We start from the raw sequence: 26682 nt of genomic DNA, 5'->3' as shown, positions 1-26682 counted from the left end.
TTTTGTTGGAAAAATTAAAATGTCCATTTTTTCTTTCCACGTTGCTTTAGTTCCTGTGAAACACCTGAAGGGTTAATAATCTTCTTGAATGTAGTTTTGAGTAGCTTGAGGGGTGCAGTTTTTAGAATGGTGTCACTTTTGGGTATTTTCTGCCATATAAACCCCTCAAAGTGACTTCAAATGTGAGGTGGTCCCTAAAAAAAATGGTTTTGTAACTTTTGTTGTAAAAATGAGAAATCGCTGGTCAACTTTTAACCCTTATAACTTCCTAACAAAAAAATATTTTGTTTCCAAAATTGTGCTGATGTAAAGTAGACATGTGGGAAATGTTATTTAGTAACCACTGTGTGTCACATAACTCTCTGGTTTAAAGGGGTTGTCCAGGCTTTTCACATAATCTCAGTGCATATCTGGGCTGCAGAATGTTGACAATAAGTAATTTACCTTCTGTGGCCAGTTTGCATAGTTTCCAAAATATGATCTCTTGCTTCTATGAAAAACGTCCAGGGGGGGGTGTGTTCTGGCATTGAAATGAGAACTGGTCGTTCCCTCCTCACTAGTTTCACTTTCCATAGATCACTGTTCAGTGTGTGTCTGGGGGAGGAGCAGCTGGCTGGTCCTGCTCTCTGCACTGAGGCTGCTAGAGGGGGAGGATTTGTTACTGTGTGAGGAGGGATAGGCTTGTTCATGTGGTCGGGGAGGGCCTGTTGCTATGGAGGGTGGGGTTGTTGCTATAGAGGGCATGTTTTTAGTAGAGTAGGAGGAAACGACCAGTTCTCATTTCAATGCCAGAACACACCCCCCTGGACGTTTTTCTTACAAGCAAGAGATGATATCTAGCAAACCCTGGAAACTGGCCACAGAAGGTAAATTACTTATTGTCAGCATTCTGCAGCCCAGATATGCACTGAGATTATGTGAAAAGCCCGGACAACCCCTTTAACAGAATAAAAACTCAAAATTTGAAAATTGTGAAATTTTCACCAAATTTCTGTTTTTTTCCCAAATAAACGCAAAAATTATAGACCTAAATTTACCACTAACATGAAGCTCAATATGTCACGAAAAAACACACTCAGAATCGCTAGGATCCTTTGAAGCGCTCCTGAGTTATTACCTCATAAAGGGACACTGGTCAGAATTGCAAAAAAATGGCCAGGTCATTAACCCCTTCACTACCAAGGGTGGTTTGCACGTTAACTACCGGGCCAATTTTTACAATTCTGACCACTGTCCCTTTATGAGGTCATAACTCTGAAACGCTTCCGTGGATTCTGACAATGTTTTCTCGTGACATATTGTACTTCATGTTAGTGGTAAAATTTCATTCATATAACTTGCGTTTATTTATGAGAAAAACGGAAATTTGGCGAAAATTTTGAAAATTCCGCAATTTTCCAACTTTGAATTTTTATGCCCTTAAATCACAGAGATATGGCACACAAAAAAGTTAATAAGTAACATTTGCCACATGTTTACTTTACATCAGCACAATTTTGGAACCAAAATTTTTATTTGTTAGCAAGATATAAGGGTTAAAAGTTGACCAGCGATCTCTCATTTTTGCAACACCATTTTATTTTTACGGACCACATCACATTTGAAGCCACTTTGAGGGGTCTATATGATAGAAAATACCCAAAAGTGACACCATTCTAAAAAATGCACCCCTTAAGGTGCTTAAAACCACAATCAAGGAGTTTATTAACCCTTCAGGTGCGTCACAGGAATTTTTTGAATATTTAAAAAAAATTAACATTTAACTTTTTTTCCACAAAAAAAATTACTTCAGGTTCAATTTTTTTTATTTTACCAAGTGTATCAGGAGAAATTGGACTGCAAAAATTATTGTGCAATTTGTCCTGAGCACGCTGATACCTGATATGTGGGGGGGAACCACTGTTTCGGCGCATGGCAGAGCTCAGAAGGGAAGGAGCGCCGTTTGACTTTTTCAATGCAAAATTGGCTGGAATTCTGTTCGGACGCCATGTCGCGTTTGGAGAGCCCCTGATGTACCTAAACAGTGGAAACCCCCCACAAGTGACCCCATTTTTGAAACTAGACCCCCTAAGGAACTTATCTAGATATGTGGTGAGAACTTTGAACCCACAAGGGCTTCACAGAAGTTTATAATGCACAGCGGTACAATTAAAAAATCATATTTTTTCCACAAAATGATCTTTTCACCCCCAATTTTTATTTTCCCAAGGGTAACAGGACCCTAAAAGTTATTGTGCAATTTGTCCTGAGTACACTGATACCCCATATGTGGGTGTAAATGACTATTTGGGCACATGGCAGAGCTCGGAAGGCAAGCAGCGCCATTTGACTTTTTTGGCTGGAATTGAGATCAGACACCATGTCGCGTTTGGAAAGCCCCTGATGTACCAAAACAGTGGAAACCCCCCACAAATGACCCCATTTTGGAAACTAGACCCCCCAAGGAACTTATCTAGATGTGTGGTGAGAACTTTGAACCCCCAAGTGCTTCACAGAAGTTAATAACGCCCAGGCGTGAAAATAACAAAAAATTTTTTTTCCACAAAAATGATATTTTTGCCCCAAAATTTTTATTTTCCTAAGGGCAACAGGAGAAATAGGACCCCAAAAGTTGTTTTGCAAATTGTCCTGATTAGGCTGATACCCCATATGAGGGGGTAAAACACTGTTTGGGTGCATGGCAGGGCTTGGAAGCGAAGGAGCACCATTTGACTTTTTCAACGCAGAATTGGCTGGAATTGAGATCAGATGCCATGTTGCGTTTGTAGAGCACCTGATGTGCGCAAATAGTGGAAACCCCCAATTCTAGCCCTAGCCCTAACCCTAGCCCTAACGGGAAAATGGAAATAAATACATTTTTTTAATTTTATTATTTTTCCCTAACTAAGGGGGTGATAACGGGGGGTTTGATTTACTATTTATGGCGGTTTTTATGTTTGGCAGCTTTCACATGCTAAAAGACGCTTTTTATTGTAAAAATAGTTTTTGCATCACCACATATTGAGAGCTATAATTTTTCCATATTTTGACCCACCGAGTCATGTGAGGTCTTATTTTTTGCGGGACGAGTTGACGCTTTTATTGGTATCATGTTCGGGCATGTGACATTTTTTGATCACTTTTTATTTCGTTTTTTGGGACGCAGAATTTACAAAAACCAGCGTTTTATGAATTTCTTTTGGGTGGTGCGTTTACGCCGTTCCGGGTGCGGTAAAATTTATGAGGCGGTTTTATTCTTCGGGTCAGTACGGTTACAGCGATACCTCATTTAGGTCTTTTTTTAAGTTTTGGCGCTTTTATGCAATGAAAACAATTTTATATAAAAAAATAATTATTTTTGCATCACTTTATTCTGCGAGCTATAACTTTTTTTATTTTTTCGCTGATGATGCTGTATGGTGGCTCATTTTTTGCGGGACAAGATGACGTTTTCAGCGGTACCATGGATATTTATATGCGTCTTTTTGATCGCGCGTTATTGCACTTTTTGTTCGGCGGTATGATAATAAATCATTATTTTTTGCTTCGTTTTTTATTTTTATTTTTTAAGGGGTTCGCTTAAGGGGTTAACTATTGGGACAGTTTTATAGGGCGGGTCGTTACGGACGCGGCGATACCAAATATGTGTACTTTTATTGTTTTTTTTTTTATTTCCAAAAAATGAATTTATTTGGCGATTTTTTTTTAATTATTTTTACACTTTTTTTTTTTTTTTTTTTAACTTTATTACAATGTCCCATGGGGGACATCACTGTCCTGTGACAGATCGCTGATCTGTCACATCACAGATCACTGTGACAGATCAGCGATCTGTCACAGGCACTGCACAGGCTTCCTCATGCCTGCGCTTTGCAGGCACTGAGGAAGCCAGCTTCCTGCAGGCCCCCGGAGGTCCCCGTCGCCATATTGGATCCGGGGACCTGCAGGAAAGGAGTCCCCCGCAGCAGCGCTGCACATTGCGCTGCCGTGGGGGGCTCAGGGAAGCACGGAGGGAGCCCCCTCCCTGCCGATGCTTCCCTTTAACCCCCGGTACACCGCAATCGTGTTTGATCGCGGTGTGCAAGGGGTTAACGTGTCGGGGGCGGTCCGTGACCGCCCCTGACACATTGTGCCGGGTGTCAGCTATGATAATTAGCTGACACTCGGCCGCGATCAGCGGCGCTCACCACGTGGGCGCCGCTGATCGCGATGACGTAATATTCCGTCCATGGTAATTAGGTCCATGGTAACATGGACGGAATATTACGTCAACTGTAGGTAAGGGGTTAAGGTAAAAATAGGCTTGGTCATGAAGGGGTTAAGTCACATGCTGACCATTTCCTTGTGATCCTCCTTGAGATGGTTCTACTCCTTCCTTTGATTCCAGCTGTGTTTAATTAAATTGATAGGACTTGATTTGTAAAGGCACACACCTGTCTATAGAAGACCTCACAGCTCACAGTGCATGTCAGACCAAATGAGAATCATGAAGTCAAAGGAACTGGCCAAGGAGCTCAGAGGCAGAATTGTGGCAAGGCACACATCTGGCCAAGGTTACAAAAGAATTTCTGCAGTAATCAAGGTTCCTAAGAGCACAGTGGCTTCCATAATCCTTAAATGGAAGAAGTTTTGGACCACCGGAAGTCTTCCTAGACCTGGCCGTCCAGCCAAACTGAGCAGTCGTGGGAGAACAGCATTGGTGAAAGAGATCAAGAAGAAACCCAAGATCACTGTGGCTAAGCTCCACAGATAGCAGTAGGGAGATGGGAGAAAGCTCCACAAAGTCAACTATCACTGCAGCCCTCCACCAGTCAGGCCTTTATGGCAGAGTGGCCCGACAGAAGCCTCTCCTCAGTGCCAGAAATATGAAAGCACTCAAAGTTTGCTAAAAACACATGAAGGACTCCCAGACTGAGAAATAAGATTCTCTGGTCTGATGAGACAAAGATAGAACTTTTCGGTGATAATTCTAAGTGGTATGTGTGGAGAAAACCAGGCACTGCTTATCACCTGCCCAATACAATCCCAACAGTGAAACATGGTGGTGGCTGCATCATGCTAGGGGGGTGTTTTTCAGCTGCAGGGACAGGACGACTCGTTGCAATTGAAGGAAACATGAATGTGGCTACGTACTGAGATATCCTAGATGAAAACCTCATCCAGAGTGCTCTGGTCCTCAGGCTTGGCCGGAGGTTCACTTTCCAACAAGACAATGACCCTAAAACATACAGCTAAAAGAACAAAGGAGTGGCTTCAGAACAGCTCTCTGACCATTCTTGACTGGCCCAGCCAGAGCCCTGACCTAAACCCAATTGAGCATCTATGGAGAGACCTGAAAATGGCTGTCCACCAACGTTCACCATCCAACCTGAGGGAACTGGAGAGGATCTGTAAGGAAGAATGGCCAAGGATCCCCAAATCCAGGTGTGATAAACTAGTTGCATCATTCCCAAGACGACTCATGGCTATACTAGCTCAAAAGGGTGCTTCTACTCAATGCTGAGCAAAGGGTCTGAATACTTATGACCATGTGATATTTCAGTCTTTCCTTTTTAATAAATTTGCAAAAAAATTTCATGGTTTTTTTTCAGTCAAGATGGGGTACAGAGTTTACATTAATGAATTAATGAGAAATATATATATATATATATATATATATATATATATATATATATACATACACATACACATACACACACATACATACATACACACACCTTCTCATTCAAAGAGTTCTCTTTATTTTCATGACTATGAAAATTGTAGATTCACTCTCAAGGCATCAAAACTATGAATTAATAATATAATTCCACATGTGTTAATTTGTTAACAAAAAAGTGTGAAACAACTGAAAATATGTCTTATATTCTAGGTTCTTCAAAGTACCACCTTTTGCTTTGATTACTGCTTTGCACACTCTTGGCATTCTCTTGATGAGCTTCAAGAGGTAGTCACTGGAAATGGTCTTCCATCAGTCTTGAAGGAGTTCCCAGAGATGTTTAGCACTTGTTGGCCCCTTTGCCTTCACTCTGCTTTCCAGCTCACCCCAAACCATCTCGATTGGGTTCAGGTCTGGTGACTGTGGAGGCCAGGTCATCTGGCGTAGGACCCCATCACTCTCCTTCTTGGTCAAATAGCCCTTACACAGCCAGGAGGTCGGTTTGGGGTCATTGTCCTGTTGAAAAATAAATGATGGTCCAACTAACCGCAAACCGGATGGAATAGCGTGCCGCTGCAAGATGCTGTGGTAGCCATGCTGGTTCAGTATGCCTTCAATTTTGAATAAATCCCCAGCAGTGTCACCAGCAAAGCACCCCCACACCATCACACCTCCTCCTCCATGCTTCACGGTGGGAACCAGGCATGTAGAGGCTATCCATTCACCTTTTCTGCGTCGCACAAAGACACGGTCGTTGGAACCAAAGATCTCAATTTGGACTCATCAGACCAAAGCACAGATTTCCACTGGTCTAATGTTAATTCCTTGTGTTCTTTAGCCCAAACAAGTCTCTTCTGCTTGTTGCCTGTCCTTAGCAGTGGTTTCCTAGCAGCTATTTTACCATGAAGGCCTGCTGCACAAAGTCTCCTCTTAACAGTTGTTGTAGAGATGTGTCTGCTGCTAGAACTCTGTGTGGCATTGACCTGGTCTCTAATCTGAGCTGCTGTTAACCTGCGATTTCTGAGGCTGGTGACTCGGATGAACTTATCCTCCGCAGCAGAGGTGACTCTTGGCCTTCCTTTCCTGGGGCGGTCCTCATGTGAGACAGTTTCTTTGTAGCGCTTGATGGTTTTTGTCACTGCACTTCGGGACACTTTCTCAAAGTTTTCCCAATTTTTTGGACTGACTGACCTTCATTTCTTAAAGTAATGATGGCCACTCGTATTTCTTTACTTAGAATTTGTATTATGGCAAGAAAAAAGCAGCTAACAGTCTATTCAGTAGGACTATCAGCTGTGTATCCACCAGACTTCTGCACAACACAACTGATGGTCCCAACCCCATTTATAAGGCAAGAAATCCCACTTAATAAACCTGACAGGGCACACCTGTGAAGTGAAAACCATTTCCGGTGACTACCTCTTGAAGCTCATCATGAGAATGCCAAGAGTGTGCAAAGCAGTAATCAAAGCAAAAGGTGGCTACTTCGAAGAACCTAGAATATAAGAGACATATTTTCAGTTGTTTCACACTTTTTTGTTAATTATATAATTCCACATGTGTTAATTCATAGTTTTGATGCCTTCAGAGTGAATCTACAATTTTCATAGTCATGAAAATAAAGAAAACTCTTTGAATGAGAAGGTGTGTCCAAACTTTTGGTCTGTACTGTACATATTATATATTTTTAGGTTCAGAATTTGTTTTCTTCACTACAATCACATTGTAAAACAATAGTCAGAATTGCAATTTTTTGCTGCAATTTCAGAGCAGTTGGAGTCCTACCCTTAAGGCTTTCTGGTCTCCGTTTACATCATAAGTTTTTTTTTTTTTTTCTTACTCTTCAACAAAAATACACTACATTTTTTGGTGCATTGTGTCACATGATTACATAACGCCTCCTTGTCCAGCAAGCCACACCCCTTCAAAGATGCCACGCCTATAGGTCATAGAAGTTGTAAAAGTGTCTAAAATACATCATTGATATAACGGAAGTCATGAAAGTTGTTTTTTTTCCCCTGACGATTTGACAGATTTGTGCATAACGAAGCTGAAAGCAAGAACTTACTGTCGCCTTCCCTCTACACATATTTCATTGGTCTCCACGGCTTTCACGATCCAGTCTGACAGCGAAATCTTATTCTATGATCAAACATAAATAGGTAATAGAATTGGTTGGTTTGAAGCCAGTTACCAAAAAAGACATGAGGTTCTGTGCACACGGAGTTTTTTGGCTGAGTTTTTGGAGCAGAAGCTCGACTTTTTTGACTAGTTTTTCAGAAGAATTTGGAGTGTTTCCCCCTCAGTTTCTGCCCCAATAGAATTCTACTGTACAATTCAATCAGCAATCTGGCTGACTTAGCTGGAAGCTCCTCTTAATGATCGGCTGCAGCGGTCACATGCTGTAGTAATGACGTCACAGTTGCAGCGATAAGACAGGGCAGTACTAGTGTGGCAGGTGGTACGTAAGGCCACAGGTGTTCCCCCCCCCCCCCCCCCGTCGATACAGCTGTATGAGGCTCGTTTTTGTGGGACAATTAGTAGTTTTGAAAGGCAGAAATCATTTTACTGAAAAAAATTCCAAAATGAAGCAAAATTAAAAAAAAATAAAATTGCAATTCTACCATTCTTTTTATAGTGTTCATTGTACAGTACAGGATGACCTGGTAGAATTATTTTCCAGGCAAGTCCGAAGATGGTGACATCGAATGTGTTGTCTTTTTATTTTACAGCTAGAAAAACAATTCTGAAGAAAAAAGAAAAAAATGGTGGCGCCATTTTCTAAGACCTACTAATTTAATTTTATTTTTCAGTCGTTTAAGCCTTGTGAGGATTTTTTTTTTTTTTTTTTGAGTCCAGAACTCAGGTTTTTTAGTTGATACAATTTTTGGGCACACACGACATTTCGATTGTTTTGATGTATTTTTAGAGGGAGGTGTAGTGACCAAAAAGAAGGCAGGTCTGGCGTTCGCCGTTTAATACACAGATCAAATTGTATATTTTTTGCAGATCAGACTTTTTTCAGACATAAAGATAGTGAATATTTAAAAAAATAATTGTAATTTCTTCATTTTTGAAGGCGGAAAAACGAGAGTATTATATCTTTTGAAAAAAGTATTTTTTTTTACTTTCCTTAGGAGACTTGAACCTGCCACTATTTGATGACTTTTACTATATACTGTGACACAACGATATTGTAGCATACAGCAAACATTGAGCTTCTCCTATGGACCTCAGCTGAGCAGCACGGGGGGACTAACCCCTTCAGCAGACCTTCAGTAGCTAGTCTGATCCAAAACGCAAGAGCAATGAAGTCATTTAAATGCCAGACATTGAAAGTGGCATTTAAATGGTTACACGGCAGCGAACGCCGGCCGCTGCGTTTACGGGCAGATGCCGCTAATGAAAGCTGGTTTAGCGACCTATGTACATCGTAGGTTAAGAAGTATTGCGAGATTTGCAGCCATCTCTCAATGCTAAAATATAAAATATAGATAAGATCAAACTTAAGAAAAAAGTGGATTTTCTTCTTCGTATTTTTGTGAGAAGCTACTCCTACCTCCTCTTTCTTTGGCTTGACCACGGGTGGGATGGCAGCGGCTGTGACTCGTGACTTTTTGCAGGGAATCTGCACCATCTGTGACTGACTCATCAGCTCCCAAAGCTCTTTAAGGTGATCAACAAACTCTTCATTGGGGTTCGACAGGCTTGGGGAACTCTCTGGAGTTTTCTTGGGAGTTGCGGTTCTCTGGTCTTTGGGGGTAATTCCTTTACTGTTTTCTTTCGACATTTCGCTGTCTCCTTCGTCCCCCGTGACCCGCTTGATGACATCGGTGCTTGACAAGGAGCCGTTAGCTATGTGTTCATCATTGATCATTGCAGGCAAGTCCTCGCATTCCTGCTCTGAGAACCAAGAAATAGTAACCGGTTAAAAGAAACCCCACTACCAAGTTTAGACTGACCAAAAGGTGGGAAAATGGTGGGAGTGTATTACAGATCTTTTGTCCTATTGTGCTCAGAAGGGGTGGGGAGAGGCTTCTGCTGTAGCCAGTTGTCTTTGGTTGTGTGCACACGGTGCGTTTTTACAGCGTGGAAATGCGCCAAAACCGCTATGGAAACTTTATGCAAGCGGCGTTTGGTGAGAATGGTTTACCGTATATACTTGCACATAAGCCGAGATTTTCAGCCCATTTTTTGGGGAGCGGGGGTGTCAGATCACACTCACCCCCCCCCCAACGCATCTCTGCAGCGCCCCTGCTTGTCCCACGGTCCCAGGGGCCTGCCTTCAGTGGTCACGTGTATCTGAAACTCAACCTCTCAAACTGAACTTCTTCTGCTCCCACCGTCTACTAACCTCCCTAAATCTGACATTTCCCTCTCCGTGGGTGACATCACAACACCCCAGCAGCAGGCGCGCTGTCTGGGTGTTATGTTTGACACCAATCTCTCCTTCACATCCCATATACAATCTCTTGCCCGCTCTTTCCGCTTACACCTAAAGAACATCTCTAGAATCCGCCCTTTTCTCACCATGGAAACAAAAACCCTCACTGTAGCATTGATCCACTCCCGCCTGGATTACTGCAACGCTCTATTAATTGGCCTCCCCGGCACTCGACTATCCCCTCTCCAGTCCATACTTAATGCAGCAGCCAGGGTTATCTATCTGACTAATCGTTACTCGGACGCGTCCGCTCTTCGCCAGTCCTTACATTGGCTGCCCATTCATTATAGGATCCAATTCAAAGTACTTGTTCTCACCCACAAAGCTCTACGCAGTGCAGCACCCCCCTACATCTCCTCCCTCATTAGAAGTCCATCGGCCTAATCGACCTCTGCGCTCTGCAAACGACTTTCGACTAACCTCTGCACTAATCCGTACCTCCCACTCCCGATTCCATAACTTCTCCCGTGCTGCTCCTATCCTCTGGAATGCTCTACCCCAAGACATCAGGACTATCCACAATTTGCATAGTTTCAGGCGCTCCCTCAAAACACATTTGTTCAGAGCGGCCCATCACGTTCACTAATCAAAGTCATTCTATGTGTAAGTGTGCGTGTGTAGCCCATTCACCATCTCCATCCATCCCTCACTCCCTCAAGATGGCTGGACCTTCATTGTAAATACACCATTGTAAATACACACCTGTACTTTGTATCTCCCTCACCTCATTGTAGATTGTAAGCTCTCACGAGCAGGGTCGTCTTATTTTGCTTTAATTATTGTATTGTTAACGTTGTTACTTATGACTTGTGTTTTGAAACTGTTAAACTGTAAAGCGCTGTGGAATATGTTGGCGCTATATAAGATTATTATTATTACCGCTCATTAAATACATGAATATGCGCATATTCATGTCTTTAATAAGCGGCATCATATGACCGCTGAAGACAGGCTTCGGAGACCGTGGCTGCCGAGACTGCGCCAGGAAGGGGTGAATATAAGCGATATTCACCTGTCTCTGTTCCGACGCTGCTCGCCACTGCCTGCCGCGTTCTCTGTCAGTGATGTTCAGGTCAGAGGACGCGGTGAGGTTATTAGTGCACGCCTCACCCTCTGCTGTCTGAACGTCACTGACAGATGATGTGGCAGACAGCGGCAAGCAGCGTGGGAACGGGGACAGGTGAATAATTCAGGTGCCGGGTCCTGAGCCAGCAGCGACGGAGAGGTGAGTATGTAATTTTTTTTTTTTTTTTTATTTGCAGCAGCAGCAGCGGCATATGGGGATTATTCTATGGAGCATCTTATGGGGCCATAACCTTTATGGAGCAGCATATGGGGCATATTATTCTATGGAGCATCTTATGGGGCCATTATTAACCTTTTTGCAGCATTATATGGGGTGTATTTTGTATGGAGCATCTTATGGGGCTATCCTGAACTGCATGGAGCATTATATGGGGCTCCTGATTCAATATAGATATTCAAAAACATTTAACCTAATGATGTCTCAATTAATTTTACTTTTACCGGTATCTACAGTATTTTTATTTTTGAAATTTTCCAGTAGCTACTGCATTTTCCACCCTAGGCCTATACGTGAGTCGATAGGTTTTCCCAGTTTTTTGTGGCAAAATTAGGGGGGGGGGGGGTTGGCGTATATACGGTAATTAAGATTCATTAAAAGGAGTCTGTCATTAATTCAAATAAAGGACTTAATTCTGGGTGTCCGTATTTTTATACAATATCCCTATGGGGTTACTAATGGATGTGTCTTATAGATGCCTATTACTAACCTGTGGGCTTGATGTCACCTGTCAATACAAGTGACATCAGCCCCACAAATATGAACCCCACTTGCCACTGCTACTGGGCAGGTGGGAAGAGCGAGGGCTAAGCGTCAGATTTGGCACATCTTATTGTTGCGCCTTTTCTGGGGCGGCTGAAAGCTAATGTTTTTAGCTGGGGGGGGGGGGGCAATATCCGTGGCCCGCAGCCTTTGCTAGTCAGATTTTATAGGGGACCCCATGTCAATTTTTTTCTGGAGTCCCCCTGCAAACTATCCAGTAAAGGCTAAGCAAACAGTTGTGAGCTGATATTAATAGCCTGGGAACCTTTATGGATATTGGCTCCTTCCCAGAATATTAACATCAGCCCTCCGCCGTCGGCTTTTCCTCAGCTGATTAGGAATATTATGCGGGAGCTCACGCAATTTTTTTCTTCATTTTTTTCATTTAAAAACAGTTGCTGTTTGGTTACAGCCTATGTAAATTTGTTCTGTTAACGCTCCTACATAGGCTGGTGACAGTGTGTGTGTGTGTGTGTGTGTTTGTATTTACCTACCGGTTTAGTAATGAGGGTGCCTGGCTGACAATCTTTTCACTACTAAGCCTAGGGCTAGGTGTCAATGACAGCTGCTGACTTCATTACCTTGATGCCACATTGCATCAGCATGAAAAAGGTGTTGAACTGAGAAATTACATTACGAAATACGTTTTAAAATATCTTTATTTACCTCAAAAAAGCCTTCATTGCTGCGAAAAAACACATGCAAAAAACACACCAAAAACGCACGTTTTTGCCACAGCATTTTTCGTGTCAAGTGATTCAGAAACCTTGCAGAAATTTCTGCAACCAAATGCTCAATGTGCGCACATAGCCTTAGTGTATGTGCAGACGTTCAGTACTAGGCAGCGCTTTGGACTCATTACATGTCCGCTGTGTCCAGAGCGCTGCCGGCTTTTGAACGCAGGTTATTCACAGCGTCCTATACATTGCACTGGTGATATTTAAACTTGCGGAGACCGAGCGTCTCTGCAAGATAAATTGACATGCTGCGGTCTGGGAAGACGCGCCACATGTTCGTCTCCGCAGGTGCCAGTGAATGCATAGTGGAGATGGGATTTCTTGAAATCCCATCCAAAATGCTGTAACATCTGGCCGCTGCAGGTTTGACACTGCGAATGTACGCAGCGTCCAACCTGCAGCGTTTACTGACCGTGGGAACATACCTGTACAGTGAGAAGGGGGACATAGCTATGGTCCTGAGACACAGAAGATTTCTTCCTCAGTTTTTCTTGTAATATGAAACCAAATTTCTATCAAAGTCAAGTAAGAGATAAAGGGAGGGCGTGCAGAGATATATTACATTTGTTTGTGCACTTTCTGCGTTTAGTATTCCTAAAGATGACCCATCACTTTACCTGGTGTAAATGCCGCTGTTTTCTCGAATCAGTCATTGTTTTTCTTTTGTTCCTGAGCCTCTCCGTTCCTGAGATATGAACCCATCTTTCCTCCATATAATTTTTTTTCTTTTATATCAATTGGGCACGGTCTTGAATACTTTATGATTACATCCACTTCACCAAGACAACTAGATTTACATACAGGGAGGAAGAGGCTCCATCTCAGGAATGGAGAGGAACAGGAAGAATAGAAAATACAATGCTGGACTCGGGAGAACAGTGGCATTTATACCAGGTAAAAAATGGACATATTTACAGCAAATTTAACATCCCCTCTAAAAGGAGATGTGTCATTAGGCCAGGCAAAAACATCATATTGCGACAGGACAGCTTTGGCAGACTAAGACAGGACATATCATGCTGATCACTGAGGATTCAAAGGCTTGGGCCTCAGCATGAAAGGGTCATGGCTGTAGATAAGCTGTGCGGCTGTAGATAAGCTGTGAGCTGCTTCATACTATCCAAAGCAGCGCTCCTGGTCATTTGTTATGCCGTAAAATACAACAAAACAATATTTTTCCTAAAGTAACCACCTTCCACCTCCCAACATTAAATTTGCAACGTAAAGTCCCCATATCTAGCATCCTCCTTTATGTCATCTCTGCCATGGAGTGGAAAGAGTGAGTTGAAATCTTACCAGAGTCTGAAGAACTTGTTTCATCATCTTCTTCTGGCAGAACGGTATGCCTCATCTTCTGTTTCCATCCTAAATAACCAGAATGTAACAAACATCAACGGTGAAACCTCATATATACTGTGGATCAGCTATTAAGGAAAGCAGGATTCAGACGTGCCTTTGACGGAGCAACAGGATACCGAAGTAAGAAACACGTGCACTTTTCGGGCAGTGTGACTTTTCAGACAGGCACAGAAACACATGGCAAAACACAGCGAAAATTGCCCCTCGTTCTAAATGACTCGGGAACATCTCGGCATTACAGACAATAAGAACTGTGTAATACTTCATTTGTCCTATGGTGGCGCAGCAGGGCAACTGATAATTTGTTTCTGGTTTTGCTCACTGGTCAGAACTGATCGCTCTGTTAAAGCAAAATCAGCAGCCATGTATCATTAGACCTTTATAACAAAAGCGGACTTTTAACGACCGCCGGCCCGATACGCCTTTTAACAGCGGCGGTTAAGGGTACTTATTACTCAGCACTACTTTTTAATGGCGCTTAGAAATAAGGGTATAGCGCCCCCAGGGGTGGAAAATCTCCAGGGTCTTGGTTACCGGTGGTAGCGGAGACCCTGGAGAACATGATCAGTGCCGCTTTTTACAATCCTCTGTCATGTGCTCGCTGTTATTCACCGAATAACGGTGATGACAAAAAAAAAAAAAAAAAAAAACACAAAAAAAACCAAAAACTGATTTTCAATTAATTTCGCTCTCCTCTGATATGTTCTAGCAAATCAGAGGATGGAGAAATGGGGTCCCCTGAACCTCCTCGATAAGTCTGCCATCCCCAGAGCAACCTGCTCCGCTCCCCGGCCATCCACACCATCTTCCTGGTAGGAAATGGCCCATGCGCTCGCCGAGATCTGTTGGCCGGTACCCGACAACAATAGGAAATTTTTCCTATTCATTTTGATCACTGTGATAGTGTGATATCACAGTGATCAAAATATAAATAAAAAATAGTAAATCAAACACCCTTTTGTCATCCCCTTACTTAAAAATACTAAAATTAAAAAAAATTGTAATTTTTTCCATTCTTTTCAATTAGGTTTGGGGCTGGGGTTTTACCCAATGCAGTAGTGAGCGCTTGCGCTCAACATTAACAATGACATATTCAATATCACAACCTAATGTTATCAAATTCTGTGTCGTACCTGTGGGTTCAAAATGCCCACTATACCCCTGGATGAAATCCTTGAGGGGTGTGGCTTTCAAAATGGGGTCACTTGAGTGGGGGGATTTTCCACTGTTTAGACACATCAGGGGCTCTCCAAACGTGACATGGTGCCCACCATCGATTCCAGACAATTTTGCATTCGGAAAGTCAAACGGTGCTCCTCCCCTTCCGAGCTGTGCCATGCGCCAAACAGTGGATTTCCACCACATACGGGGTATCGGTGTACTCAGGAGAAATTGCACACTTTTGGGGTCTATTTTCTCTTGTTACCTTTGTGAAAATAAAAAGGTTTGGGTAAAAGTATTTTTTTGTGAAAAAAAGTTAAGTTATTTTTTTTCCTTCCACATTGCTTTAGTTCTTGTGAAGCACCTGAAGGGTTAATAAACTTCGTGAATGTGGTTTGGAGCACCTTGAGGGGTGCAAATTCTACAATGGTGTCATTTTTGGGTATTTTTTGACATATAGGCCCCCCCCAAAGTCACTTCAATTGTGAGGTGGACCCTAAAAAAAAATGGTTTGGTAAATTATCTTGGAAAAATGAGAAATTGCTGTTCAACTTTTAACCCTTAAAACATTTTACTGGAGGCCACAGCACCGAGGCAATAGAACTGTGGGGGGCCCCTTCGGGCTTTCACATGATGTTGCTGGAGCCCCCCGCAGCACCAACCACCGCCTAAACTGCCGCACCATGTCTCCGGAGCCCCCCTCAGCACCGAGCACCGCTGAAACTGCCACAACAGGTCCTCAGAGCCCCCTGCAGCACCGAGCACCGCTGAAACAGCCGCACCAGGCTGGAATGGGAGCAAGATCATCGCCCTGCAGTGTCGGACCACCGAAAAAATAGCCTGACTCCTGCTGCCACCACGCTAAGTACATTACGACTATAAAACGCACCCCCATCTTCCCCAAAAATTTTTTGGGAAAAAAGTGCGCGTTATAGTCCGAAAAATACGCTATACAAAAGTAGAAAAGCTACTGACCAAAGAAGAGCAGGGATCACCAAAGAATATAATAAATTTTATTGGACAACCATGAACAACACCATATAAAAACAGTTAAAAGTCATAGAACATGACCAGGCATACACAAGGCTCATGATAAAGCCAACAAGACATCCCCCACAATTGAAAAAGAGGGATTTTGGGTTCTTACCGTAAAATCTCTTTCTTGGAGCCTTCAATGGGGGACACAGATAACCATGGGTGTATGCTGCTGCTGCTAGGAGGCTGACACTATGCAAAACAAGAAACTTAGCTCCTCCCCGGCAGTATACACCCACCGACAGGCACCAAGCACCTCAGTTGGTGAAAAAAGCAGTAGGAGAAGCAACCAAAAACCATAAACATATGTACCAACTCAACAAGGGACTCTCAGACCCAACACGGTACTACTTAAACAGGGAGGGTGCTGTGTCCCCCAATGAAGGCTCCAAGAAAGAGATTTTACGGTAAGAACCCAAAATCCCTCTTTCTTTATCGCCTTATTGGGGGACACATAACCATGGGACGTTCCAAAGCAGTCCCGAGGGTGGGAACAGCAATAAAGGAACGAAGTAAGGAAGGGCTTAGGTCGGTCGATGCGCCACCGCCGCCTGCAGAACCTTCCTACCAAGAGCTGCATCAGACGAGGCCTGGGTATGAACCCTGTAGAACCTCGCAAAGGTGTGCAAAGACGACCAGGTCGCAGCCCTGCAGAGTTGTAAGGCCGAAGCCTGGTGCCGCACAGCCCAAGATGCCCCTACAGCCCGGGTGGAGTGGGCTTTCACACCCGGAGGGGGCCGTTTCTCCTGAAGACGGTAGGCTTCCAGGATGATAGACCGAATCCAACGAGCAATTGTGGATTTAGAAGCCGGAAGAACTTTCCGGCGACCCTCAGAAATGACAAGCAAGGAATCAGATTGGCGAAAGGAAGCGATCCTGGCAAGGTAAACACGCAAGGCTCTCACTACATCCAGTTTGTGGAGCGACTTTTCCAGAGGATGAGCAGGCGCAGGACAAAACGATGGAAGGACGATATCTTCGTTAATGTGAAAGGGGGATACCACTTTCGGAAGGAAAGAAGGAACTGGCCTGAGAACAACCTTATCTTGGTGGAGGATAAGGTAAGGAGAACGACAGGATAAGGCCGCCAGCTCAGAAACTCTCCTGATGGATGTAATGGCGATTAGAAAAGCCACCTTCCATGAAAGAAAAGACAGAGGGATGTCCTGGATTGGTTCGAACGGCGCCTTCTGGAGAGCGCCAAGAACAAGATTGAGATCCCATGGATCTATCGGAGAACGATGAGGAGGAGCCACATGGGCGACTCCTTGGAGAAAAGTCTTCACTTGCGGTAAGGAAGCTAGATCCTTCTGGAAGAGGATTGCCAGGGCAGACACCTGGCCTTTGAGAGTACTGAGGGATAGCCCCGCATCCAAACCAGATTGGAGGAAACCAAGAATGGGAGGAATGGAGAATGATAGTGGAAAAACATTGTTTTCGTCACACCAACGAAAAAAGGCCTTCCAGTACCTATGGTAAATGCGGGAGGAAGCCGGCTTCCGAGCCTTAATCAAGGTCTGAATGACCCGGTTGGAAAACCCTGATTCCCTCAGAATCGCGGCCTCAACAGCCACGCCGTTAAACTAAGAGACTGAGAACTCTGGTGGTAAAGGGGGACTTGCGAGAGAAGATCTACACGGTCTGGAAGCCTCCAGGGCACGTCCGCGAGCATGTTCACCAACTCCGCGTACCAAGGGCGTCTCGGCCAGTCTGGAGCCACTAAGATGACTGGGATGCCCTCTGACTTTATCTTTTTGACCACTCTTGGGATCAGGGCAAGCGGAGGAAACAGGTAAGGTAGTTGGAACTGGGACCACGGAATTACTAGGGCGTCGTAACCGACGGCTAAAGGATCCCTGGACCTGGCTACAAAGTGAGGAACCTTGTTGTTCATCCGAGATGCCATGAGATCGACGTCCGGGGTGCCCCAACGCTGGCATGTCTGACTGAAGACTGTGGGATGAAGGGACCATTCGCCTGACGCTAGACCTTGGCGACTCAAGTCAGCTGCCCAGTTTTCCACCCCTGGAATGTGAACGGCGGAAATCACCGGCACGTGACGCTCTGCCCAACGGAGTATCCTTGCCACTTCTGACATCACCTGCCTGCTGCGAGTACCGCCCTGGTGGTTTATGTACGCCACGGCCGTGGCGTTGTCTGACTGAATGCAGACCGGTTTGCCTACGAGAAGATGCTGCCAACGAATGAGAGCGAGGAAGATTGCCTTGATCTCCAGAGGGTTGATGGGCAGAAGAGTCTCCTGGGCGTTCCAACGCCCTTGGGCCGTTCTCTGATAGTAGGCCGCCCCCCATCCTAGGAGACTGGCATCGGTGGTGATGACCTGCCACCGAGGCGGGAGAAAGGATCTTCCGCGGAGAACTGACGCCGGCAACGTCCACCAAGTCAGCGATTGTCTGACTCTGAGCGGAAGAAGAATGGGGCGATCCAGAGAAAACGAGGTCTTGTCCCAGACTGACAGGAGGAACAGTTGGAGGGCGAGAGTGGAATTGTGCAAATGGCACTGCTTCCATTGAGGCTATCATCTTCCCCAGGACTCTCATGCAGGACCGAAGGGACATGATCCTCGAGCGTCGAAGGGACTGGATCCCCTTGCGAAGGGTTGAAAACTTGTCCCTCGGTAGAAACACTCGGGCTAGATTCGTATCGAACTCCATGCCCAAAAAGGTCAGACGCTGGGTAGGGCGCAAAGTGGACTTGTCCTTGTTGACTATCCATCCGAAGCGTCTGAGGGCATCCAAGGTTATGTGAAGACTGTGAAGACAGTCTTGGCGGGACGAGCCCTTGATCAGGAGATCGTCCAGGTAAGGGATGATAAGAATCCCTCTGGATCGAAGGATGGCCATGGCTGTTGCCATCATCTTCGTAAAGACACGAGGGGCGGAGGCTAGGCCGAAGGGAAGGGCCGCGAACTGATAGTGATTGTTCTGAATCGCAAAGCGGAGGTATCTCTGATGCCGCAGAGAAATGGGGATGTGGAGGTAGGCATCCTGTATGTCCACCGAGCAGAGAAACTCTCCAGGCTCCACCGAGGCTATTACCGAACGCAGAGACTCCATCTTGAAGTGGCGGATCTTCACGTGGCGATTGAGCAGCTTGAGGTCCAAAATTGGACGAAGAGAGCCGTCCTTTTTCGGGACTACGAAGAGATTCGAGTAGAACCCTAAAAACCGTTTGTAGGAACGGGAACGATGACCCCGGCGGAAAGGAGAGAGGAGACGGCCTGAAGGAACCTTGGAACCTGTGATCGCTGTCTTGGGTTTCGAGACAGACAGAAACGACTGTTTGGGAGGGAAAAAAACTCGATTTTGTATCAGGATGTGATTTCCCTGACCCAAGCGTCGACAACGGATAGCCACGTGCCCCTGAAAAAGGAAAGTCTGCCTCCCACCCTGGAAAGCTTTCCAGATGGGGTGACCCGTCACTTAGATGAAAATCTTCCGGATCGAGAGCCTGAGGACCTGGAAGGCTGACCCCTGGATCTCCAGCGAGGGGCCGGCTTATACGATGGCTTTCTCCAGTCACTGAAAGCAGTGTTCCGGTCCTGCTGGGATGAACCTTCTGCGGGAGAGAAGGGGCGAAAGGACCTAAAAGGCCGAGAAACCTTCTTGTTAAAGAACCTCTTAGGGCGGGACTGGGGAAGGGAAGTGCTCTTTCCACCAGTGGTATCCGAGATTATCTGATCCAGCTTGGCGCCAAAGAGCCTTGTGCCGTGAAATGCCAGGTTGGTGAACGACTTCTATGAGGTGGTATCCGCATTCCAAGACTTCAACCAAAGAATGCGGCGTACGGCCACAATGTTGCTGTTAGCTCTAGCTACGCACCCTGCCGCGTCCAAGGAGGCGGCCAGAAGGTACTTGCCTGCATGATTAATTTGGTCTGCTAAATCTGCCAGCTCGTCCTGAGGAGCTGCCGCTGAAATGCCCCTGCGCAGAATTTTTGCCCAAGCCGAAATGACTTTTGCCACCCAAGTGGATGAGAAGATAGGACAGAGGGATGCGCCGGATGCCTCAAAGATAGACTTAGCCAACGACTCTATTTGCCTGTCTGATGGGTCCTTAAGAGAAGCTCCGTCCGGAAGGGAAAGAACCGTCTTAGAGGAAATACGAGAAACTGGTGGATCTACCTCGGGAGCTTTGGTCCATTTCATGACTAGATCCGCATCGAAGGGATAAAGTACATCTAAGTACTTGCGGTCTGAAAAACGTTTCTCAGGATGTTGCCAGTGATTGGCTAAGGAAGTGCCGAAATCTTTATTCGGAAAGGTTCAAGATGGAGGCCTCGCTTTGACCCAGGATCGTCTGCCGATGAGGGAGACGAGGAGCGTAGCCTGAGAGAAGCGGAGGGACCCTGCGAACTGGAAGAAGAGCCAGACAGGACCCGCTTCCTAGAGCCCCTACCTGGTCTGTCCGTCTGAGGGTCATGGTCCGGTGCTGTCGACTCACTATGAGAGGCGGTCGGTGCACAGGTGACTGCAGATAACTGAGGTAACCGCTCTAAGACCTGGACCAGCGATTGAGACACCTTTGTCAGGTCAGAAACTGACTGAGACATCACCACGGCCCACTCAGGGGATGGGGTGGTCTCCGCCCGGGGTTCGGAGTGCTCCTGAGGGGCAGACATGGCGGAAGGGCTGCAAGACGGGCAGAGGGGAGACGACTGACCCGAAGCCCACTTCTTTTTACAGCGCGCGCAGGCGTAGTGAGTAGCGGTGGGTCTGGAGCAGAAGGCCCTTGCAGGGTTGGGCATAAGTCTCAGTGGTAGAAACACTACCTGAAGAAAAACTGCGGGGAGGAAGCTAAGTTAGGCGTCAGGGAGAGTCAGCGTCGAGCCTACCGAGTTTCAGAAACTAGCGTTGTGTCCCCCAGGCAAGGATCCGGAGAGAAGGAGGAAGAAGCTCGGCAAATCAGGAAAGAACGCTGGCGGTGCTTAGCCACCGCACCGCGCGATTGGCCGAGACCCGAATGGGGGGGCGCGGTTAAAGACACTGACAGGGCTGAAATGAAAGCAGCCCTGAGATAGGCTGTAGAAGCGCGCGAAGAAAGCGCACGCAGGGAGAGGGAGGACCGCTTTTGAAAATGAAAGTGAAAGCGCTCCCTCTGCTTTCACTAGCGACCGCACACCCGGGCAGGAAAAATATGCCTAATACCGCAGTAAAAAGATGAACTCCCTCTGGCCTGAATACTGAGAACAGGGAACGCTGACAGAGGAAGCCCCCCCCCCCGCGACAGGAGGGACGCACGCCTGTCAGAGCGCTGGGTCAAAAGAGCGGGGAATTCAAACAGGAGGAGAGAGGTACTCTGCTGTACGTGATTGCAGAAGGGTTGAATGGGTCCTTGATAGGTCTATGAGAGCGGGCTGAAGGGAACATTCAGATAAGCTTACCTGATGTCCCTGAAGAGGCTAACCGCAGGGGCCCATGATAGAGCGCAGGCCGCTGGGAGAGGCGATCCTCGGTACCCGCGCCATCCGTATGGTGCAGAAGACGGCTCCAATCCCCATGTCAGGGGAAACGTCACCGCTGGCGACCGCCGTCTTCCTCTCAGCCCTGTCCTGGGAGAGGGATGAGGAGGGGAATCGGCTAGGACCGGGCACCTATCCATGGCCCCTAGCACCCGAAGGTGATAGGGGAAGGTCCTGCCTGCGGGCCTGAGAGTTGCGATGTGGGCAATACGACATTGCTCGCTCAGCCGCATTAATAGGAAAAGCAGGATGAACTCACATCCCGTTTCCTGATGCTGTATCTGGAAAAGAAAGGGGAAAACATTAAAAAACACAACTAAAACCTGAAAAGAAAAGGATTAAATGCGGATCTGGGGAGATCCCGGTCCGCCTCCTACAGACACTAAGCACAAACTGGGGTGCTTGGTGCCTGTCGGTGGCTGTATACTGCCAGGGAGGAGCTAAGTTTCTTGTTTTGCACAGTGTCAGCCTCCTAGCAGCAGCAGCATACACCCATGGTTATCTGTGTCCCCCAATAAGGCGATAAAGAAAATGGCTTAGCATTTAAACGTAATGTGTGAGTAATATAAGTGACAAGAAAAGAACAATTATTGTAAATGCATATGGTATACTAAATAGATCAAATTAATGTTAGTATCACCATCCCCTATCTGTAACAGCAGTGCTAGTGGTTGTTTGCCCATAAGGATAAACACATCACAGTGAATCATAGAATCGTAGAGTTGGAAGGGACCTCCTGGGCCATCTGGTCCAACCCCCTGCTCAAAGCAGGATTCGCTAAATCATCCCAGTCAGATGTCTGTCCAGCCTCTGTTTGAAGACTTCCATTGAAGGAGAACTCACCACTTCTCGTGGCAGCCTGTTCCACTCATTGATCACTCTGTCAAAAAGTTTTTTCTAATATCTAATCTGTGTCTCCTCCCATTCAGTTTCAGCCCATTGCTTCTAGTCTTTCCTTGTGCAAATGAGAATAAAGTTGATCCTTCTAAAATGTGACAGCCCTTGAGATATTTGTAGACAGCTATTAAGTCTCCTCTCAGTCTTCTCTTTTGCAAACTAAACATTCCCAAATCCTGCAACCTTTCCTCATAAGACAGGGTTTGCAGACCAGTCACCATTCTGGTCGCTCTTTTCTGAACTTGCTCCAGTTTGTTGATGTCTTTTTTAAAATGTGGTGCCCAAAACTGGACACAATATTCCAGATGAGGTCTGACCAAAGAGGAGTAGAGGGAAATAATGACTTCACGTGATCTAGACTGTATGCTTCTGTTAATACATCCTAGAATTGAATTTGCCTTTTTTGCTGCTGCATCACACTGTTGACTCATATTCAGTCTGTGATCTATTAGTATACCCAAGTCTTTTTCACATGTGCTGTCACTTAGCCCTATTCCTCCCATTCTATATATGCTTTTTTCATTTTTATTGCCCAGATGTAGTACTTTGCATTTCTCCCTGTTAAAAACCATTCTGTTAGTTGCTGCCCACTTCTCCAGTTTATTTAAATCTTTTTGAATCCTCTCTCTCTCTTCTCTAGTATTAGCTATCCCTCCTAGCTTTGTGTCATCAGCAAATTTAATCAGTTTACCCTCAATTCCTTCATCTAAATCGTTGATAAAGATGTTGAACAATACAGGGCCCAGGACAGAGCCCTGTGGTACCCCACTTGAGACATTCTTCCAACTGGATGTGCAGCCATTTACGACCACTCTTTGGGTCCGATCACTAAGCCAGTTATGAATCCACCTAACAGTTGCCTTGTCCATTCCATACTTAGTCATTTTTTCAATAAGGATTGTATGAGAGACTTTGTCAAATGCTTTGCTGAAGCCAAGATATACTATATCTACAGCATTTCCTTGATCCACCCAATCAGTGATACCGTCATAGAAGGAAATTAAGTTAGTCTGACATGACTTATTAGTTACAAACCCATGCTGACTCTGTTTAATCACTTCATTCTTATCCAGGTATTGACATACATGTTGTTTAATAATTTGTTCAAAGATCTTTCCTGGTATAGAAGTCAGTCCACCTTCTTCCCCTTTTTGAAGATAGGAACAACATTTGCTCTTCTCCAGTCTTCTGGCACTTCTCCTGTTCTCCAAGAATTTTCAAAGATTATGGAGAGGGGTTCAAAAATTTCTTCTGCTATCTCCTTCAGTACTCTGGGGTGTAATTCATCTGGACCTGGAGACTTGAATTCATTTAGATTAGCTAAGTGTTTCCTCACTATTTTTCTGTTTATAGATATCCTGGATTCTTCTATTCCCTTAATAGGACAGTGAATAACAGTTGATGTTGCATTTCCTTTCTGAAAGAAAACAGATGCAAAATAGGAATTTAAAAGTTCAGCCTTCTCAACATCCTGTCTTACCATTTCATACTTTTCATCCTGTAAAAATCCTATAGCATCTTTGACTTTTCTTTTACTTTTGACATATCCCCAAAATCCTTTATTATTGCTTTTGACATCTCTTGCAAGCCTCAATTCATTTTCAGCTTCAGATAATCTGATTTGTGCCCTGCAGGTTCTGCAGACAGCATTATATTCTTCTTTAGATATGCCTCCCTCTTTCCATTTTATAAACATTTTTTTCTTCCTTTTTAGCATGTGCTTAAGTTCTGTGTTCATCCATCCTGGTTTCCTTAAATGCTTCCTATTCTTCCCTCTTTTCGGAATTGTTAACAACTGTGCTTTGAGAATTTCATTTTTCAAGATTTCCCATCCCAGTGCTATAATGGTAAGAAAAAGGCATCAGATATACACATAAAACAGATAGTGGGCAATGGAATCAAAAATTCACAGTTTATATAAATACCTCAAAATGCCCTAAGGAATGACCAAAGAATTATTTGAAATATTTACAATATAGGGAAGTACAATAGCATATAGTCTAGTCCATACCAATAAGTGAACCATGGTCCTGGTGGTTCCAGCAATGCAGCAGCAGTGCAGATAGAAATTTACGGACAGGCTGAAATAAAACCAAGGTAAATGTAGACCATACCATGCATCATATAAAAATGGAGATGCAAAATACTCAAATAGAGGTAAGAAAAAGTGCGGTGGTGACACGCGTCGGGCGCTCCACAAGCTTCCCCATGTAAAGGAATGCTACCAGGATAGTGCAGGCAGTACCTTTTTCTTACCTCTATTTGAGTATTTTGCATCTCCATTTTTAGATGATTGTGGTATGGTCTCCATTTACCTTGGTTTTATTTCAGCCTGTCCGTAAATTTCTATCTGCACTGCTGCTGCATTGCTGGATATGGCTTAAGTCCACCAGGAACGTGGTTCACTTATTGGTATGGACTAGACTATATGCTATTGTACTTTCCTAGATTGTAAATATTTCAAATAATTCTTTGGTCATTCCTTAGGGCATTTTGAGGTATTTATAAAAATTGTGAGTGTTTGATTCCATTGCCCACTATCTGTTTTATGTGTATATCTGATGCCTTTTTCTTACCATTATAGCACTGTGTTGTGTTCATCCTTATGGGCAAACAACCACTAGCACTGCTGTTACAGATAGGGGATGGTGATACTAACATTAATTTGATCTATTTAGTATACCATATGCATTTACAATAATTGTTCTTTTCTTGTCACTTATATTACTCAGACATTACGTTTAACTACTCAGCCATTTTTTCCAGTTGTGGGGGATGTCTTGTTGGCTTTATCATGAGCCTTGTGTATGCCTGGTCATGTTCTATGACTTTTAACTGTTTTTATATGGTGTTGTTCATGGTTGTCCAATAAAATTTATTGTATTCTTTGGTGATCCCTGCTTTTCTTTGGTCAGTAGCTTTTCTACTTTTGTATAGTGCATGCTTTTTACTGACTGCAGGAGTATCCCAAATTCTTATTTGGTTGTGCCCTCCTTGGTTTCATTATTACATAGTCCGAAAAATACGGTAATCTTCTAAAACAAATACTCTTGAAACACGAGGTGAAGCTTTATTTCCCCAACCATCAGTCCCTTACACAGCAGACCTGAATAGGCCAAGATAGTTTTTTTTTTTTTTGCATAGTAGTTAACAGTAGTTTTACCTTTGATCAACCCATTGGATTTTGCACCTGTAATATTGGCATCACGTCCCTCTTTAATGGCAGTACTTTCTGCCAACTCCTCAACTAAATAAATTGGATTGAAAGCTTGTGGAACACTTCTTGAACTTCGGACAGACCTGGATGTGTGGAAGTTGGCAGGTTCATCGCCGTTTATTCGGGGCAACTCAGTCCTTGTTCGATGATGCTCATGATAAGCCTTGACATCACCATTTAGAAAGTTGGAGGATTCCTCGCCATCTGGGATCAGGGTGAACTGAACGTCTCTTGCACGTACCTGTCGGCTTACAAGGGCCCTCTGTCTCACTGCCAGCTCCTTCAGTTCTGTAACTGGAGTTATTCCATTTCGTGGAATCAGGCGCACAGGAATAAACAGCGGAGAATGAAAGGAAGAATGAAGTGGCCCTGGCGGGTTTTTCCTTAAAAACATCCCTTTTCTGTTATTTTATACTTTTTAGGGGTCTTGTTCAATGCGGGAATATTCATTATTAAAAACTTCATTGAAAGACCAGTGTCAGTACTCCATGCTACCTACAAGAAAGAAAAAAAAAAAAAAGCTCTTAAATGACAAGATCCCACAAAATGTAGAGGTGTCAAAGAGTTCAAACAACTTGTGTCTACAGAGCAGCAGCAAGACCAAGAGTAGATGGCAAAATAAAAAAAAAATGGCGGCCCAAGAGGTCAGTGCATCCAGCGTTAGGCCGGGATCACATTACGTTTTAGCAGTCCGTTAGACGGACTGCGTTAAACTTCGGCATAACGCGGTGTAACGCAGTCCGTTAACGCTGCCAATGCCATCCATTGTTGGGCGCATCGCGATGCATGCTGTAAAGCAGCATGCGTTCGCGACGTGCCGTCATTCAGTGACGGAGCCTCGGACGCGGGCTGCAGCGTCTGAGGCTC

At 44.7% G+C, this 26682-nt stretch overlaps 1 protein-coding gene across 7 annotated transcripts in view; it reads right to left on the bottom strand.

The window, feature by feature from the left end:
- The window catches only part of MIS18BP1 (MIS18 binding protein 1), a 126739-nt gene that overhangs the window by 76768 nt on the left and 23289 nt on the right, over nucleotides 1-26682 (bottom strand). For 3 of the 7 annotated variants that reach the window (XM_073577767.1, XM_073577769.1, XM_073577768.1), the window contains 4 exons: nucleotides 25762-26310; nucleotides 13962-14030; nucleotides 9198-9541; nucleotides 7707-7780 (listed from right to left, as the gene is read on the bottom strand). In XM_073577767.1, the coding sequence (XP_073433868.1) occupies nucleotides 7707-7780; nucleotides 9198-9541; nucleotides 13962-14030; nucleotides 25762-26209 (935 nt within the window). In that variant the 5' untranslated portion in view covers nucleotides 26210-26310. Of the gene's footprint in view, nucleotides 1-7706; nucleotides 7781-9197; nucleotides 9542-13090; nucleotides 13178-13961; nucleotides 14033-15157; nucleotides 15378-25761; nucleotides 26311-26682 lie in introns of those variants that run through there. The other 4 variants (XM_073577772.1, XM_073577771.1, XM_073577774.1 and 1 more) reach the window with 4 other exon arrangements.

The sequence above is a fragment of the Dendrobates tinctorius genome, unplaced genomic scaffold, assembly GCF_039654945.1.
Source record: "Dendrobates tinctorius isolate UK_male_01 unplaced genomic scaffold, ASM3965494v1 ptg000057l, whole genome shotgun sequence".
In the NCBI taxonomy this organism is placed as follows: domain Eukaryota; kingdom Metazoa; phylum Chordata; class Amphibia; order Anura; family Dendrobatidae; genus Dendrobates; species Dendrobates tinctorius.
This window is presented reverse-complemented; position numbering and strand designations above follow the sequence as displayed.